This window comes from Mastacembelus armatus, chromosome 17, assembly GCF_900324485.2.
Source record: "Mastacembelus armatus chromosome 17, fMasArm1.2, whole genome shotgun sequence".
Lineage (NCBI taxonomy): Eukaryota > Metazoa > Chordata > Actinopteri > Synbranchiformes > Mastacembelidae > Mastacembelus > Mastacembelus armatus.
Window position 1 is genome coordinate 24,300,053 of NC_046649.1, and position 18,679 is coordinate 24,318,731.

The window sequence follows — 18,679 nt, forward strand, 5'->3', positions numbered from 1 at the left end:
TATGTGTGACGGCTCAGAACCAGCTGTCTGCAGAAAAAGCCGGTGTCAGTTACCCAGAATCCCCTGCAGTGTCCTTTCACTGCTTATTCATAATGTAACAGTGACAGTCCGACACACCTGATCCAGGTGGTGGTGCAGGATGAAGAGCAGCAGGCAAACAGCCGGTCCAGTCTCAGGTTGCTTCTAGCATGGACCGTGTGTGTCATCGGTGAAGCTCATGTGTCAGTCTGAAAGCTCAGGTCAGTTACAGACAAACAGGGTCAGGTGCTTATTGGTCAACTCCAGACGCTGCTGGAGCAGTGGAACCAGAGACCAGTCGACTCTTTGTTCCTTCAGACACTAAAAAAAGTGACTTGGCCTGTGTGGAAAATAAAAACAGAACCTGTGCGATTCTGTAAACATGACACACCTTCTGTTGACGCTGTGGTTCTGACTTTCAGGGTTAATGACGTCATCCTGAGAGTCAACGAAGTCGACGTCCGGGACGTGACTCACAGCCGAGCCGTGGAGGCTCTGAAGGAGGCCGGATCTCTGGTCCGACTCTACGTCCGCAGGAGGAAACCCGTCGCTGAGAAAGTGATGGAGATCAAACTGGTGAAAGGACCCAAAGGTAACAGGAAGTATCCAGTCAGCAGAACCAGAATCTGAACCCAACATGTGAAACTGGAGGCCGGTGTTGTGGTAGTGACATATACTCAGAGTGGTACCTTAGTGGACTGTCTGAGGCCGTTACCTGTGACCTGAGTAAAGTTATTATGTCCTGGTGGCTGAAACATCAGTTTTGACATCTGGACCAAAGCGTAGTCCGCTCCAGGTCTCACCCACACAGGCTGCTCATAGATTCATGTGTCCTCATGAAGCCTTCAGCTAAAACAACTTTACAAACAAAGCTGGCTCCTCTTTTCACAGCCTTTGCATTGTAGCTTAGCTTAACTAGCTCACAACTCACCTGCCCCAGCTTCTACCTGGTCAGAACCTCCTGAGCTCCCTGCAGAGGGATGAACTGCTGATTCCTGTCCTCAGCTACAGTCCCCTCACCTTCCTCAAGAGAACATTAATTCACATTAGGTACTAATATGTGTAAAAGTCACAATATTGCCGCTGAGTAATGTGTTACTTCATAAAGTCCTAGTAGTACTAAAGTTACTGAAGTAGCGTCCCTGTGGTACTGTGGGAAGTGCACTGGTCCCGTCTGTCTCGTGGCGTCCTGTTGAGCCTCCTGCGGTTCCTCGTGCACCCACTGGAGCCTCCAGATGGTCTGGATGTGCTGCTGGACTGTCTCTGCTCAGTGAAATCCTTCAGGGTCTCATGATTATCCAGACCAGAATCCAGACCCCTGAACCTCAGTGTCCACAGAAACATCCTGAAACATGCTTTTTCTGCGTGTGTGTCCTGATCTGTGCCCGTGTTAAACCGGTCCCGGTGTGTTGCAGGTCTGGGCTTCAGTATAGCAGGCGGAGTGGGGAACCAGCACATCCCAGGCGACAACAGCATCTATGTGACAAAGATCATTGAGGGAGGAGCTGCACACAAAGACGGGAGACTGCAGATCGGAGACAAACTGATGGCTGTAAGTCCTGGCGTTCCTCACCTCTTCACGTCTTTTAGCCACAACGTTCATTCATTTAAGATGAGTAAAACACAATTAACTGGAATCATCAGGTGACACATCAGGATCCTGCAGTGATGCAGAGAGTCTGCACAGACAGGAGGAGATTTACCATGTGTCAGTGTAACAGAGTCCAGTCCAACAGCAGCACAGACTGCAGCCTTAACAGTGATGAGCAGCCATGAAACAGCCTGAACACAAACTGAACATTATCACCTTCATGAAGATCAGTCCGACACAGGGTTCCTAATAAACTGAGTGTTGTTCTGGTGAGATTTGGTTCTGACTGTTGATGTGGTGTCCAGGTGAACAGCACATGCCTGGAGGAGGTGAGCCACGAACATGCCGTCACTGCCTTGAAAAACACACCTGACGTGGTTTACCTGAAAGTGGCGAAACCCAACAGTGTCTTCATGAACGACAGCTTCGCCCCGCCCGACCTCACCAACTGTGAGTCCTGACTTTGTACACTGAACACACACAGACTGATCAGGAACAGGTACAGTCCTTCCTACAGGCTGAGCGAACACAGACCTGAGCCTTTCAGTCACAGGTGACAGGTGAGCTGCACATGCAGACGTACACACACCTCAGTAAATATCATAAGTTAATGAGCAAGAGATACTCAGGTTCAAATCGGTCCCTTTTTTCCAGCTTGAAACCAGACTTTGTCCCTATTTTCCTGTAGATCCAAACTACCTGCCCCCCCAGCTTCAGCCTATCCAGTTCTCAGAGACCCCCCCTTTCCATCTTCTCCTCGCTCTAACGTCTCTAACCTACAGCTGAACTGGGCAGGGACCAGCTGTGTACGTTATTTTATGCTGTTGATATTTTACTGACATGCCCTCTGTGTCTGTTTCAGCCTACTCCCAGCAAATGGAGAACCATATCAGCCCCCCCAACTTCCTGGGCCAGGCCCTCCCCCCTCCAGCCTCCTCAGGACGCTACTCCCCGACCCCGAAGAGCATGCTGGGAGACGACAACGTCACCCGGTGAGAACAGAAACGTATCTCTACACGCTCTGAATGAAATTCTCAGGTCTTCACAGTCCGGGTGTTGACGTCGCCCTCTGCTGGTGAAAACCTGCAGCTGCACACGGCCGTCAGTCCTGATGGTCGTCACAGACCATATTTAATGCATGTGTTTCCCTGTAGAGGCCTTTTATTGTGAAGGCAGTGAAACCAGAACCTCCAGAGTCGGCTAACACCTACAGAAATTAAGATGTAGATGTTTTCTGATGTTTTGGTCCCCTCACCTGAACATCAGCCCACAGCTGTGGGGACAACTTAAACTTCACCGACGGTCCGATCAGGTCGAGCTTGTCCTCTGTGTCACATGATGTCAGGGTGACTGACAGCTGCCGTGTGCCCCCACAGGGAGCCCAGGAAGGTGGTGCTGCACAGAGGAGCGACGGGGCTGGGCTTCAACATCGTGGGCGGGGAGGACGGAGAGGGCATCTTCATCTCCTTCATCCTGGCCGGAGGACCGGCTGACCTGTGTGGAGAGCTGAGGAAAGGAGACAGGCTGGTCTCTGTGCGTACACACTCACCTACATTACCCACAATGCAACAGTCAAAACTTTATTTGTACAGCAGAAGAAAAACAAATGTAAACAAGAGACTGAAGCACAATTGAAATCAGTAGATAAACTTCAGTATCATAAAAGTCAGTGTAGCATTAAACACCTGGAAACACTCAGGTACAGAATCACCTTGAACTAACTGGGCTGTGGTGTCTGCTGCTGTTTTCAGGTGAACGGCGTGGACCTTCGTAACGCCACTCACGAACAAGCCGCCGCCGCCCTGAAGAACGCCGGGCAGACGGTGACCATCATCGCCCACTACAGGCCAGAGGGTGAGTCACCTGGACACACCTGAGAAGTAGTTTTAATTGTCTAAGATGTTATTTCAGCTGAGACTCCAAAACTGCAGGCGGCGTTTTGCTGCAGATGTTTTGAAATGACGTGGGTGAACTGTTCCTGTTCAGAGTACAGCCGCTTTGAGGCGAAGATCCACGACCTGAGAGAGCAGATGATGAACAGCAGCATCAGTTCTGGGTCTGGATCCCTGCGCACGAGCCAGAAGAGGTCGCTCTACGTCAGGTGAGACGGCAGCTCACCTGAACTCTCACCTGTCTTTTATTGTTATTTGTGTTTATTATGCACAAGCTGTAATTTCTCCGTTTAGTCAAAGTTGACTTGAGTGACTATAGTGAACATTTGAGAGCTCTGGAAAACGTTTTCTCTGTCCATTTGAACATGAACTGAACTTTTGGATCAGCTTGTAAAATATCTGTGTGTTTGTGGTGCAGAGCTCTGTTTGACTACGATAAGACCAGAGACTCGGGTCTGCCCAGTCAGGGACTCAACTTCAAGTTCGGAGACATCCTCCACGTGGTGAACGCCTCGGACGACGAGTGGTGGCAGGCACGGCAGCTGACGGCGCAGGGGGAGGTGGAGGAGGTGGGAGTCATCCCCAGCAAGAGACGGTCGGTGACGACTCCACGTTTTTTAGAAATAACATTTACATTTGACTGGTCTTCTGTGTGACGGCCACTGACCTTTGACCTCCTGTCCCGTCTGACCACAGGGTTGAGAAGAAGGAGAGAGCGAGATTAAAGACGGTGAAGTTCAACGCTAAGTCTCGGGACAGAGGGGTGAGTTTGCAGCTGTGTGAGCAGTTTGCTGCAGACACCTTGAGAACATGTGCCGTTAGCGGCGTCTGCAGTTTCACGAGCAGACCTTGATTCTGAGACAGCACAGCGATGGTGCGATTACAGGAAAGCCCCAGATCAGATGGAGACCGCCTGCTCCAGACGTCTGGCTGTAACTGGTTTAGTGGAAACCTCCGATTGAGTCGTCTGTCCCGTAGATGAATCTGAGCTTTAACGGACTAATGTTTTGGCAGACGACACGTCTTCACTCGTGTAAAGAAAAATAAAAGGGCCTGCAGCTTTGGACCCGTCTTATGTGCGTTTACATTTTGGACCAGTTTATTTTAAGTACCAGAGCTGTTCTCAGAGTGAAGGTCTCTGAATAACTGGTTTCTGTCGTGTAAGGACTGAGTTCATATTTGCATGGTTCTAGTTGGACTGTAGTCAGACTGTATGTTTGAGCCGCGGCCACCTGACCTCCACCTACTAATGAGCGACTGACTAATGTTTGAAAGCAGCTCGCCCGTTAACAGCATGTTGTCGTTGATCTTCTTCACCACTCGAACGTCTCAGCAGCCAAACCGCAGCAGCGCCTCCCCAGCACCTTTTACACCGAGTGTCACTTTAACACGCGTCGCCAGAACGCCCCGCCCAGCGCCGCCCACATAGCAGCCCGCTAACACGCCAGTCTGACATGGGGGAGGGCGGGAAACTACATGCATGACCTCCCCCAGTCCCTCCCCCAGTCCCTCCCCCCTGCTCATACAGAGAGAAACGCTTGACATTGATGTCTGACTGTGCTCACAGAAACCTTCCTCCTCCTCCTCCTCCTCACTACTCACCTCTCACCCCCCCCCCCCTCTTGTGTGCTGATTAACTCTGTGCAGCATGTGACCCAGTGATGGCCCAGACCCCCTCCCTCCTGTGACACCAGATCAGGGTTTATGTCGGGACCTGACTTTGATTTGGTTTTAGTCTTCTCACAAAAGTGTCTGACATTTTAGTCCAGTTTTAATTTTCGGTTTTTAATGTTTAAATCCATCAGCATTTTGATGGTTACAGCCTCCATCTTTGTTTTTGTGTACAGTTACCATGGTTACCGCCATCTTTGTCTGTCCAGTGCAGTTGCCGAGGTTACGGTTGTTTATGATTACCATGGGTACAGGCTGAGTCCCACACGGACTCGGACCCTGCTGACCGGGTTCAGCAGAAGTTAATGGAGGCAGATGTCCAGTTTGTTCGGGTCCTGACTGAGTCTCAGTGACTTTAGTTCAGAAACCGGTTCCTCCAAGAAGCTCTAACGTTAGAGACAGAGACTGTGACTGAATGGAAGCTGGTTCTTATTAACAGGTCCAGCAGCCGAATCAGGGTCAGGACAGGAGGGTTTTTCTGATCAGCAGCTGATTAGTAAACAGTACCAGGGCAGCGCTTCCTTAAGGTGAATAACCAGTGTCCACCTAACGGAGCTCTGTCCGGACAGGAGGGGTCCGACACCAGAGGAAACCAGCTGATCTAAAACCGCATGTCGTCTTTCTGTCCTCCTGCTGCTGCGTGCTGCCTTCACTGTCCCTGCTTCAGCTCTGAAACACCACCGTTTATGTGCACATGTCACAAAGTACTGGTTAAAAGAAAAACACTGGTTGGGTTCTGTGGCTCAGACTGGCTTCAGTGAACAGTCCAAGTCCACCTCACATCAGCTGGGGGTTTATAAGTGCAGACCCTGAACACTCTGGTGGTTTAAAGCTGCAGTGGATTTCCTGCTGACTAGGATTTTTATCTTTTGCTTAAACCCCTAAATGTCTTTTTTTTTTTTTGCTGCTGTTTGAGTTGAAATCCGTTTTGATTTGGCCGCCAGCACTGATAGCCAGCTAGCCACAGACAGACCAGTCAGACTCCCTCATCTGCCCTTCTCCCTCCTCTGTTTTTACTCCATCACCCTCCTCCTCTCCTCAGCAGTCTGTCAATGACAAGCGTAAAAAGAACCTCTTTTCCCGAAAGTTTCCGTTCTACAAGAGCAAAGAGGCGAGCGAGCAGGAGACCAGCGATGCCGACCGTAAGTACCAGCGTGACGGGGAGGCGGGGTGGGCGGTCTGTCTGAAAGGCGATTGGTCGGCGACAGGAAGAGAGGTCAGCTGGCGGCGGTGTGCTGCGAACACCCTGGTTGTCATGGCAACGGGGCCTGGCTCATTGGTTCAGTGTGGTGTGATCGTCCAAAAATCCCATCCAGGGAGCAGCAAGGAGTTTTATTTTTACAGTCAACAAATGGAGGTCCACAGTACAGACCAGGTTCGCTGAGGACACCACAGTCAGTCTCTGGATGGGATCTGGACTCGGTGACACACACAATAAAAAATAAAAAAAAGTCAAAGTGAAGTTGATGAGACCTGCAGAACCCCTGGTTTCCAGCTGTGGGGGCAGAATATTTGGCCTCATTTATTTGAAAACAGCTGGACGGTCGGAGTCCCCCCTCCCCGTCCTCGCTGAGTAAAACATGGCCGCCCTGCGGACCAGCTGTGTTCCAGCTGTGCTCTCGTTCTGTCGCTGGGACTCAGTAACTTTGTGTTTTTGTGGTTGTTTCTTCTTCTTGTTCACTCGGCTGCACTGACATCAGGACAACAGTGACGACCTGCTTTCCAAAGGCCACAGTAAGTGTGTCCCCGACACACACACACACACTCACACACACAGAAAGTCCCATCAGGATCCACTTTCTGCCAAAGCCTGTTTCAGAAGATCACGTTGAAATCACAACCTTCATTTTACAGTAAAAGCTGCGAGTTGCTGTTTTTTTTATCGTTCATGTGATTGTTCTTCAGTGTTTTACATGGAAAGATCTGATCTCGTGTTTGGAGAATCGGCGTCTTGGACGTTTATTAGCTGAATTTTCTCCAAACTGAACTCTCTTAACTTTCTGTGCTGTAACTGTGAAAGGGTCAAACAGGAAGTCAGCTGTTCTGTGGCTGCTTTCAAAATAAGGTTAAAAGTGAAGGAGGTAAAACCATAAAGTCACAGAATATGCAGCTGCATCTTCTCAAAGGGGAAAGAGGCTGTGGTTGTTTTCTGGAAACCAAACCGTGGTAGAAACTGAATTTGGGGCCTGGTGCACAGAAAAATCCCACATCCCCCAGTTTCCACGGTCCAGCCCTGGTTTTCTTCCTGTGCAGTCGTCGGTCAGCTCAGTGCTCAGCTGGACAATAAACATCCTCTTCTTCCTCCTGCACAAACACTGACTCTCAGGTTGAAATGGAACTAATGAAATCCAGCTCGCCCTGGGTCTGGTCTCAGTGAACCACGATGCCTTTGTGGTCTGTTGTAAAAATCGGTTTGTGCACATGAATGATTCTGTTTTTTGGCTTTGCAGGGTAAAACTTCACATGCTGAGTAAATTTAAGCTCTGAGTTAAGTCCAAATAAACATGTCCAGACACGGTGTGTTAACGACGACGAAGAAGCTGAACTCCAGGAAAGATGAAACCAGTTTGCAGGACGGTCCCATTTACTGGTTTTCAGTGGAAAAACAAAGTGTTTGCAGTGGGACAGATTCAAGTGCAGGCCTCGTATCTGACTGTCATGATTCTGTCTGTAGCTGCGTCCCGTCTGAGCTGGGCTTTGTTTTTGTCCCAGTTTGTCTTCTTTCCCCTTTAAACTGAAAATCAGACTGAATGTGTGATCTGCTGCTGCTGGACTTGATTCCTGTGTTTGGTCCCGGCTCCGGGCAAAGCATTGTGGGAAAGCGCTGACCCGGCGTGTCCTGTGTTTTGTTGTGATTGCAGAACACGTGACGTCTAACGCCAGCGATAGTGAGAGTAGCTACCGTAAGTGACCGTCGCCGCTGCCTGCTCCACAGGAAACCTGCTAACCGCTAACCCCCCCACTGATCATGTTCATGAGCACAAGCTGCTGATTGGCCAGTAACAGCATGACCTCACACTCGCACACACACACACACACACACACACACAGCGTGTCCCTGCTAACGCTGCCTGACAGCATGAACGTCTGTCCGGCTGTTTGCACTGAGGCTCTGACCTGCTGCATGGACTCTGGATGAGACAGCTCCCCAGAGTTCCACCCAGAGTTCCACCCAGAGTTCCACCCAGAGTTCCACCCAGAGTTCCACCCAGAGTTCCACCCAGAGTTCCACCCAGCAGCCTCTTCGTTTCTGAAAATCCGTCTGCAGACTGGATTGATGAAGTTTGTTCAGAGCCCATCACTCACCACCCTAACACTGTTCTGTCATCATGTCCCATAGAACCTTCTGACCAGTGGTAGAAGTACTGATGGCTTTTACTGCAGTATCAGTAGAAATACCACAGTACAAGTCCTGCACCTCAAGTGTTACTGCAGGAAAAGTCCAAAAGTACCATCATCCAAATGTACTTGAAGTATCCAAAGTAAAAGTACTCATTGTGCAGAATGGATGGGTCTGATTTTATTGGATTCTAATTATTGGTTATTGATTAATTATTGACTGTCAGTCACGTTTGCGTTAACCCTTTGATGTCCAGCCTGTCTCTGCAGCACGTTTATACGAGTGTAGAGTTGATTTGTATGTTTCTGCATCAGAACCTGTCGCACCGACGTGACCTCTAACCTCAGACTAACTCCGTCCAGCCTACTCTACACTGACTGCTCATACTAACCTGTGTGTGTGTGTGTGTGTGTGTCTGCAGGTGGACAGGAGGAGTACGTTCTGTCGTATGAACCCGTCGTTCAGCAGGAAGGTGAGATTCAGGATGTAAAGTCTATTTGAAGTTCACACTGAGCCGTCAACAGAACAGATACAGTCGGTTCGATCCATAGAATCAATGTGTGACGTGTTTGGGTCCTTCCTGACAGTGAACTACACTCGTCCCGTCATCGTCCTCGGCCCCATGAAGGACCGCATCAACGACGACCTGATCTCAGAGTTCCCCGACAAATTTGGATCCTGTGTCCCACGTAAGTCTGAGATCTGCAGGTTTATGTCGAACCACAACTGGTGGAGAAACTCAAGTCCAAACCAAACGTTAAATTTCTTTATCTTTTCCCTGGACGTGACTCTCAGACACGACCCGGCCGAAGCGGGACTACGAGGTGGACGGGAGGGATTATCACTTTGTGGTGTCCAGAGAGCAGATGGAGAAAGACATCCAGGACCACAAGTTCATCGAGGCAGGACAGTACAACAACCACCTGTACGGAACCAGCGTTCAGTCGGTCCGAGAGGTGGCAGAGAAGGTACCAGCCCGTTTTTTTCTGGTTCATCATTAAACTTTGTTTAAAAAATCTAATTCATAAACAGAGTCTTCAGACCCCCCTTCACTTTTTCAGCCTGATACTACAACTGTTTAAATCCATTAATCTACACTCAGATCCGCATCATGACAAAGTTTGTAAATTTATTAACAAGGAAAAACTGAAATATCACATTTACATCAGGCTCCTCCCATTTCTCTTGATCTTTGCTGTTTCTACCCCTTGATGGGAGTCCACCTGTGGTAAACTAGACTGAAACCAGCCATGAGGTCGCAGGAACTGGTTCCTTTACCTCAGTCTGACAGGGGTTCCTAATAAAGTCAGTCCATAGAGAGGTGCTGGGTGGGATCACTGACTTGTGTTCTTCCTCAGGGTAAACACTGTATCCTGGACGTGTCGGGGAACGCCATCAAGAGACTCCAGTTGGCTCAGCTTCACCCCATCGCCATCTTCATCAAGCCCAAATCTGTGGAGAACATCATGTGAGTCAGAACCAGGAGGGAACCGTTCCATACTTTCATTACTTTGTACCGGGGAAAAGTCCGGGACAGTGAACCGGGGTCTGGTTGTCCTCTGGTTGTGACCGTGCTGTTCTTTGCTGCAGGGAGATGAACAAGCGTCTGACGGAGGAGCAGGGCAGGAAAACCTTCGACAGAGCCACCAAGCTGGAGCAGGAGTTCACCGAGCACTTCACAGGTGAGATGCGGCTCAGACGAACAGGAACAACACTGGCGTCATTGTGTTTTCTCTGGTGACCTTTAAAATCCTGTTTCTGTGCTTCCAGCCATCGTGCAGGGCGACACTCTGGAGGAAATCTACGAGCAGGTGAAGCAGATCATCGAGGACCAGTCGGGTCCGTTCATCTGGGTTCAGTCCAAGGAGAAGTTATGAAGCTCCGAGTCCGCCGCTCCTCCTCCTCCTCCTCTTTTTAGATTCACTTGGTTTTATTTTGAAAAGTCGACCCCTCCCCCCATCCGACCCTGGCCCCTCCTGAAGACTCACGGCTCAGCAGAACCTGGTTTGGTTTAGTCGCCTGAATGAGACTTTTGTCAGGTTTCCTGGCCAGCAGAGCAAAGCACACAGCAGGTTACGACACGGTACAGCTCCCGATGGTTTTGGGAGGGAAGCTTCGAGGAGGACTGAGTCCAGGAGCGCGGCGAGAAGCAGCGTACGAAGCAGATTTTATCTTTCGGTTTTTGTTTGTGGGGTTTTTTTCCCGTTTTTGTCGTGTAAGGTAACGGACGGAGTTTCAGTCTCAGGCAGCGTCCGTCGGCCCGCAGGAAGGCGGAGACACAAAAAGCAAAACTTTGCACGTTCGAGCTTTAACAGCATGTCAGTTAATACCCGTTAATTTCCCATCAGCCCCTTCACCTCAGCTTTTCTCCTGTGCTCATTTCAGCCTTTTTCTTTTTTCCGCTGGAGGGCGCACCTTTTAATTAATGACGCAAAACCAGCTGGTGGCACCGAATGGGTCGGACTTCACCGAACATTCGGGCCGACCGTGAGGAGGTCAAAGGTCACAGGTGATTTTTCTGTTTTCAGTCTGAGTTGAATCATTAAACGTCTGATGTCTGAGACCAGTTTGTCTGACGTCAGACTGATCTCAGACATCAGACGTCGAGACATTTCAGTCCATGTTCGTTTCATCCTGAGTCTGAGCGACTTCCTGTCCGGGTGTTGCGGGTCGTCTCGTGCGGAGCGGCGCCCTCTGCGACGCCAGCTCCGCCCCCATCAGTCGTCCGTGTGACTTCCGTCGGCGGCGTCGGCGTGTTACCACGGAAACGACGTCCATCATTCGCGTCGGTGACCCTGGAGTCGAGCTGCCGCTCCAGGTGTGTGCAGGGGTCGCAGACACCGACTGTACAATGAGACTGGACAGATATTTAACCCTCGGTAAACTGCCTATTTTGTTATAATAAAAGTCTATATTGAACTTTACGTAAGCACTACTACTACAGGAATTATTTTCTCTGCATTGTTAATCATATATGAATAGAAAGTATGAAGATATTTGAATATGAATATATATTTTTTCTTTTCTTTGATCACCACCTCCTCTGTCTTTTAATTTTCTTTTTTAATCATAATAAAAACTTAACAAGAAAACAGGAAGTGGTGCCATCCTCCTCCTCCTCCTCCTTCCTCCAGGTTTGGACTCTGGTCCGGGGTTCGTCTCACCTGACACACCTGTTCAGTTTATTTTAACTTTTAAATACACAGGTTCAAATTAAAAAGACATAAATTTTCACCATCATGTTTAATAAAAAGAGAAAATATTTAATGTTTAGTTTTTAAAGAAGCTTCTCATCCCATCAGCTCTTTGCACTTTATGTTGGTAACTTATGAAACATTCATGTCTGAGATGTTCGTGTTTATTTTAAAAATATTTAGTTTGTTAGTATCGTGTGTATTTGTTAAAGTACATCTAAAAGTATTTGAAGCAGCAGTAAAACTACAGGTGTAGTGCGGAACCGACTGCCCGTGTCGTGGCTGTGTCGGTTCCTACCTGAGGTGACACCGGTCCGTCCAGCACACCTGTGGCTCGTCAGTCTGACCTGCTGCCACATGAAGCGACGTTCCCGCCTGTGAACCGGAGAAACTTCGTGTTTTTCACCGGAGACGATGCCGAAGTTGGATTTTAGTCTCCAGAGTCAATTTGAGCTGCACCGGACACGGACCGGACTGGACCCGTGATGGATTTACTGTCGGGACTGCGGCGACAGGTGAGTTTTCCTCATCACGTGGAACAAAACCACAGTTACACTGACAAATAGTACAATTAGAGAAGTTTATACTGTTTGTTGGTGTAGGATACTCGAGTACAGCTTAGAGGTACTTGTACTTTTTACTGCAGTACATTTATGTAATAACTTCAGAATTAGATGAACAAAAAACTGATCATCAAACTTTATTGATCCCTGGTAGGAAATTCCCAAGATACCAAGCGGTATATAAAGTACTTCAAATTAGAAGTATATAAGGTAGTTAACGTCAGTTACCCAGCGGTATATAAAGTACTTCAAATTAGAAGTATATAAGGTAGTTAACGTCACCTACCCAGCGGTATATAAAGTACTTCAAATTAGAAGTACATAAGGTAGTTAACGTCGGCTACCCGGCGGTATATAAAGTACTTCAAATTAGAAGTACATAAGGTAGTTAACGTCAGCTACCCAGCGGTATATAAAGTACTTCAAATTAGAAGTATATAAGGTAGTTAACGTCAGATACCCAGCAGTATATAAAGTACTTCAAATCAGAAGTATATAAGGTAGTTAACGTCAGCTACCCGGCGGTATATAAAGTACTTCAAATTAGAAGTATATAAGGTAGTTAACGTCAGCTACCCGGCGGTATATAAAGTACTTCAAATTAGAAGTATATAAGGTAGTTAACGTCAGCTACCCGGCGGTATATAAAGTACTTCAAATTAGAAGTACATAAGGTAGTTAACGTCAGCTACCCGGCGGTATATAAAGTACTTCAAATTAGAAGTACATAAGGTAGTTAACGTCAGCTACCCAGCGGTATATAAAGTACTTCAAATTAGAAGTATATAAGGTAGTCAACGTCAGCTCCAACATTAAAGTGATCAACACAATAATCAATAATTAGAATCCAATAATATCAGATCCATTCATGTGAAATGGGCCATTCTGCACAATGAGTACTTTTACTTTGGATACTTCAAGTACATTTGGATGATGGTACTTTTGGACTTTTACTGCAGTAACATTTGATTGATTGATTGATTGATTGATTGGCTTGAGGTGGCTCAGGTGCAACAGCTCCTGTACTTACGTCACTGAGCTCCTGGTAAACGGGCTGGTGCCTTAGGCGCTTTAGCGGTTCAGGTGGTTTTACCTGGATCTGGACCCGGTCTCGTCGTGTAATGTGTGTGACGTTCAAGCGGAGGTCGTCATTTTTTCTTTTCCTGCACGGTGATCACGTGACTGATCCATAAGAACCAGCGCCTGTAACTTCAGGTTTTAGCCCGTTGGAGAAACTTGAGATGAGGCGGTTTGTTCCTCAGGAGACTTTAGGGACCGTCACTCAATAAATGACAGAGAAGGAACAACAGGAAGAGCGAACATGTGTTCATGTTATAAGAAAACGGTAAGAACAGGTCGGTCACTGAAATCATTAAATAAAAGTTCAATTATATCATTTCATTCATTTTTATATTTAATAATTTATATTTTCGCTCAGTGCCTTCCAGGTCATGTGACTCTTACAATTCAAATGACACGTGACCTAAACATCAGTTTGTTTTGGTGAATTTCACATTAAACCGGAAGTTTGACGTTGCCATGGATACATACTACACCTCCACAGGTCTGACCCCTAAGACAAGTCGGTAATTATTGATCATCAGATCTCACCTGAGTATAGAGTTGTTGTGACTAGTAATATTAGTAGTAATAGTAGTTTTGGATCCAAGAAGATATTTGAGATGTGTCTTAAATATTAAATTACAGACTAGTCAGATTTCAGATGTACAACTGAATTGTGACCAGTAATACTTATAATACTTGAAGTACAAGTACCTTATGAGTGTACTTTAGGTCACCTCCCAGTTTCTTTACCTTAAAGTGAAGAGTTGTTTTGTCCTGTGCTGGAGCAAGTACTCAGATCCTTTACTGCAGTAACAGGACATATAACTAGCAGTGTAAAAATACATGATCCAAATGTACTTGAAGTATCCAAAGTAAAAGTATTACTCATTGTGCAGAATGGCCCATTTCACATGTATGGATCTGATATTATTGGATTCTAATTATTGATTATTGTGTTGATCACTTTAATGTTGGAGCTGACGTTAACTACCTTATATACTTCTAATTCAAAGTACTTTATATACCGCCGGGTAGCTGACGTTAACTACCTTATATACTTCTAATTTGAAGTATTCCAAATGTTGCTGCAGTAAAAGTCCAAAAGTACCATCATCCAAATGTCTTGAAGTATCCAAAGTAAAAGTACTCATTGTGCAGACTGAATGGATCTGATATTATTGGATTCTAATTATTGATTATTATGTTGATCACTTTGTTGGAGCTGATGTTAACTACCTTATATACTTCTAATTCGAAGTACTTTATGTACCGCCGGGTAGCTGACGTTAACTACCTTACGTACTTCTAATTCGAAGTACTTTATATACCGCTGGGTAGCTGACGTTAACTACCTTATGTACTTCTAATTCGAAGTACTTTATGTACCGCCGGGTAGCTGACGTTAACTACCTTACGTACTTCTAATTCGAAGTACTTTATGTACCGCCGGGTAGCTGACGTTAACTACCTTACGTACTTCTAATTCGAAGTACTTTATGTACCGCCGGGTAGCTGACGTTAACTACCTTATATACTTCTAATTTGAAGTACTTTATATACCGCCGGGTAGCTGACGTTAACTACCTTATATACTTCTAATTCGAAGTACTTTATATACCGCTGGGTAGCTGACGTTAACTACCTTATATACTTCTAATATGAAGTACTTTATATACCGCTGGGTAGCTGACGTTAACTACCTTATGTACTTCTAATTCGAAGTACTTTATGTACCGCCGGGTAGCTGACGCTAACTACCTTATATACTTCTAATTTGAAGTATTCCAAATGTTGCTGCAGTAAAAGTCCAAAAGTACCATCATCCAAATGTACTTGAAGTATCCAAAGTAAAAGTACTCATTGTGCAGACTGAATGGATCTGATATTATTGGATTCTAATTATTGATGATTATTGTGTTGATCACTTACATCGTGGTATTTCTTGTTACTGCAGTAACTGAGTACTTCTTCCTTTCTAACTGAGCACAATAAAACTGAATCCGGTTTTAATCAGGCAGTTTTTATTCTCAACACGGGACAGCAGACAGGTGTGACCTTTGACCCTGGTGGTCCAGGAGTCGTTCAGTAGATCGTGGAGGAATAAATTAAAAGCCAAAACAATAAAAGGCTCCACTCGAACATAAACCTCATCCAACAAAACCAGAAGCTTCAAATAAAAACGATAAAAAATTTGGTTAAAAAAAGTTTTTGGTTTGTTTCTTCTTCTGTGCTTCTGTGACGCTGTGCACACGCGCACACACACACACACACGCACGCACACACGCGCTGTACACTGAACCTCCAGTATTTACACTCGTATTTATAGGTTTTAAATCCCTTCTCTCTGATCCATCGTCCACAGGACCGAAGCTGACGGCGGTGAGGTGGGCGGGGTCCAGCTCGACCAATCAGCAGCTGCTGTTCTTGAACTCTCCGTTCTCAGTGATGGACAGCTTCGTGGGGTTGGTGGGCGACAGGCCGTTGCGGAGGTTGGCCGCGCTGTAGCGCTCCTTCACCTGCGTCAGCGCCGCCATCAGCCGAGAGTTCGCCGCGTCCAGGGAGCCGATCCGCTTCTCCTGATTGGACAGAGACAAGACGGGGGCGGGACAGGAAGTCAGACTGACAGGTATGAAGTTATTGGTGAGGGGTTTGGTTGTCGGGTTAAAAGCACATCAGAGCACAGAAGACAAAGAAACGTTCACCTGAATCCCTTAAAAATAATTTCAGAATTGAGACACAATGTCGATGATAAACGACTTAAACCTTAAAAGACCCTTTAACCATTGAAACTGATGGATTATTCGTCATTTGGACATTAATCGGTTTATTCCTGTAAATATTAACTGGAACATATAAAATGACTTTCAAATTAAGAGACAATCTCTGTGTTACTTGGTCAATTTTAAGAACATGTGCCACTTAAAAAGCTCTTAGGTCAGATAATCCATCAATCCAGTGAATCCCTTAAAGCCTCGTATAAACAGTTAAGACGAACTGCTGAGTTAACAGCTGTGTCACCCAGTGGGTGTCACCGATGTTCTCCCTTAAACTCTTCAAACAATCGGTTACAGCCCATTAACGATCCGGACTGGTCCGTCACTGAGAAGGAAAAGTCTGCTGTGCTTCTGACCCGACAGCAGGAAACGGTTTGAGGGCAGCAGCCAAAAGTAAAAAACAGCAGCCTGTGAAAATAAAAAGGCCAAGGTGCTGCAGTTCTCCAGCAGGGGCTGGTTCACCTGCTGGAGAACTGACACCTGGACAGGCCCACGTCGTCTCCTCTCACGCTAAACCTCTTTATTTTGAAAGAGCGTGAACCGGAAGCTCTGCTGGTTTTGGTGGAGGGAAGGAGGGGGGGGCAGCAGCCAAACAGAAATACAACCAGCTCAGAGTGAGACAGTCTACGGTCGGACCCTGGTGATCCCTGAACGACCCGGACTCTGTCATGTAGAATAGGAGGTAGAGAGAGGTAGAGTTGGAGAGGTAGAGGAAACTCTACCTCTCCAACTCTACCTCTCTCTCCCTCTCCCTCTCTCTCTCTCTCTCTCCCTCTCCAACTCTCCCTCTCTCTCCCTCTCCAACTCTACCTCTCTCTCTCTCTCCCCCTCTACCTCTCCCTCCCTCTACCTCTCTCTCCCTCTCCAACTCTACCTCTCTCTCCCTCCCTCTCCAACTCTACCTCTCTCCCTCCCTCTCCAACTCTCCCTCTCTCTCTCCCTCTACCTCTCCAACTCTACCTCTCTCTCCCTCTACCTCTCTCCAACTCTACCTCTCTCCCTCTCCCTCTCTCTCCCTCTCCCTCTCCAACTAACTACCTTTCTCTAAGTCTCTCTCTACCTCTCTCCCCCTCTACCTCTCCCTCTCTCTCCCTCTCTCCAACTCTACCTCTCTCCCTCTCCCTCTCTACCTCTACCTCTACCTCTCCAACTAACTCTACCTTTCTCTAAGTCTCTCTCTACCTCTCTCCCTCTCTCCCTCTACCTCTCTCCAACTCTACCTCTCTCTCCCTCTACCTCTCCAACTAACCTAAACCTTTCTCTAAGTCTCTTCGCTAACTTCTCCCCTCCCCTCTAAACCTCTTCTCTCCCTATCCAACCTCCACCTCTACTCTCTCCTCTCCCCTCCCTCTCCAACTATACCTCTCCTCTCTCTACCTCTCCAACTAACTCTACCTTTCTCTAAGTCTCTCTCTACCTCTCCCTCTCTCCAACTCTACCTCTCTCTCCCTCCCTCTCCAACTCTACCTCTCCCTCTCTCTACCTCTCTCCCAGTTCTGAAACTAAATACAAGTCAGTCTGTAAACTTCAGTGTCAGACTCAGACTCCTGAAAGCTGCTCTGTGATTGGCTGGTTGAACAGGTGTGCACCATATCAGCGTGGTGGGGGGGTGGAGGAAGGGGCGGGGCTAGAGTTACTTGCCTGGGTTTATGTCACATCCGTTACTGACCTGAAATCAGTGAAGAGACGATGAGAGGTTTTCTCACTCATCATCACATTAGACAGCTTGAAAGGTTTGAGTGGCAGCTGTGGGCGGGGCCGCTCATGTCTGTGTTACAGGTGTGATGATGCATCTGTACCTGAGCGTCGATGACCTTCTGCTTGGCTTCGATCACCGCCTGCATCTCGGCGTGGTCCCGCTTCAACTCCTCCTCCACCGCCATCAGCCTGCGCCCACACAAACCACTGATGTTTTAGGTGGAGCTCTGCAGCATTAAGTACTACCAGTACTGCAGTATTACTAGTATTCCTAGCAGGCCCGTGTTGGTCTGTACCTGCACATGATGTTCTTCATCTGGCTGTCCTTGTCCTCCTGCTGCCTCCTCAGCCGCTCCTCGCTGTCCTCCAACCGGTGTTTGTACTCCAGCAGCAGCTTCTGCATCTGCTGCTCCTGAGCCAGCAGCCGCCGCTCGTACTCCTCCAGGCGCCGCCCCGACACCCGCAGGCGCTCCTTCAGCCGGGAGATCTCCAGCTCGTACTGCAGGACCAAGACGGAGGCGTTAGACAGCACAGAGACACCTGCTGACCCTGTCATTTACTTTATACTGCCACCATGTGGTATGGGACTGGTACTGCACAGTTAAACCATTAAAGGTTTTTCAATATCACAAGCACTTGGTCCCTGTTGATGTTCTGTGTATGTTCTAGGTCTTACAGGGAATGTGGAGATAATCAGAACATACACAGGTTTGAACCCTGAATGAGGTGAAAGTAACTGAAGTTAAACCCCCCCCCCACACACACACACACACACACACACACACTGCTGTTGCCATGTTAGTTACTAGTTTCCCTTCAGAGATTAATAAAGTTTTTTTTAATCTGATTAAAATCAGTGCAGTCGACTGCTTT

The 18,679-nt window shown here is 47.4% G+C and overlaps 2 protein-coding genes across 12 annotated transcripts in view; one reads left to right on the forward strand and one right to left on the reverse strand.

The window, feature by feature from the left end:
• Positions 1-11,436, forward strand: part of dlg1b (discs large MAGUK scaffold protein 1b) — a 64,948-nt gene extending 53,512 nt beyond the window's left edge. For 3 of the 11 annotated variants that reach the window (XM_026313701.1, XM_026313704.1, XM_026313707.1), the window contains 17 exons: positions 441-610; positions 1,434-1,570; positions 1,915-2,059; positions 2,472-2,601; positions 2,986-3,142; positions 3,361-3,463; positions 3,596-3,710; positions 3,920-4,096; positions 4,198-4,264; positions 6,215-6,314; positions 8,034-8,075; positions 8,934-8,984; positions 9,100-9,201; positions 9,308-9,480; positions 9,871-9,980; positions 10,103-10,194; positions 10,283-11,436. In XM_026313701.1, the coding sequence (XP_026169486.1) occupies positions 441-610; positions 1,434-1,570; positions 1,915-2,059; positions 2,472-2,601; positions 2,986-3,142; positions 3,361-3,463; positions 3,596-3,710; positions 3,920-4,096; positions 4,198-4,264; positions 6,215-6,314; positions 8,034-8,075; positions 8,934-8,984; positions 9,100-9,201; positions 9,308-9,480; positions 9,871-9,980; positions 10,103-10,194; positions 10,283-10,389 (1,978 nt within the window). In that variant the 3' untranslated portion in view covers positions 10,390-11,436. Of the gene's footprint in view, positions 1-440; positions 611-1,433; positions 1,571-1,914; positions 2,060-2,471; positions 2,602-2,985; positions 3,143-3,360; positions 3,464-3,595; positions 3,711-3,919; positions 4,097-4,197; positions 4,265-6,214; positions 6,315-6,872; positions 6,907-8,033; positions 8,076-8,933; positions 8,985-9,099; positions 9,202-9,307; positions 9,481-9,870; positions 9,981-10,102; positions 10,195-10,282 lie in introns of all 11 variants that reach the window. The other 8 variants (XM_033325650.1, XM_033325651.1, XM_026313708.1 and 5 more) reach the window with 3 other exon arrangements.
• Positions 11,437-15,338: 3,902 nt separating this feature from the next.
• Positions 15,339-18,679, reverse strand: part of rasal2 (RAS protein activator like 2) — a 42,877-nt gene continuing 39,536 nt past the window's right edge. Inside the window, 3 exon segments of the mRNA XM_026313684.2 lie at positions 15,339-15,910; positions 17,908-17,995; positions 18,103-18,305. Coding sequence (XP_026169469.1) covers positions 15,743-15,910; positions 17,908-17,995; positions 18,103-18,305 — 459 coding nt within the window. The 3' untranslated portion in view covers positions 15,339-15,742.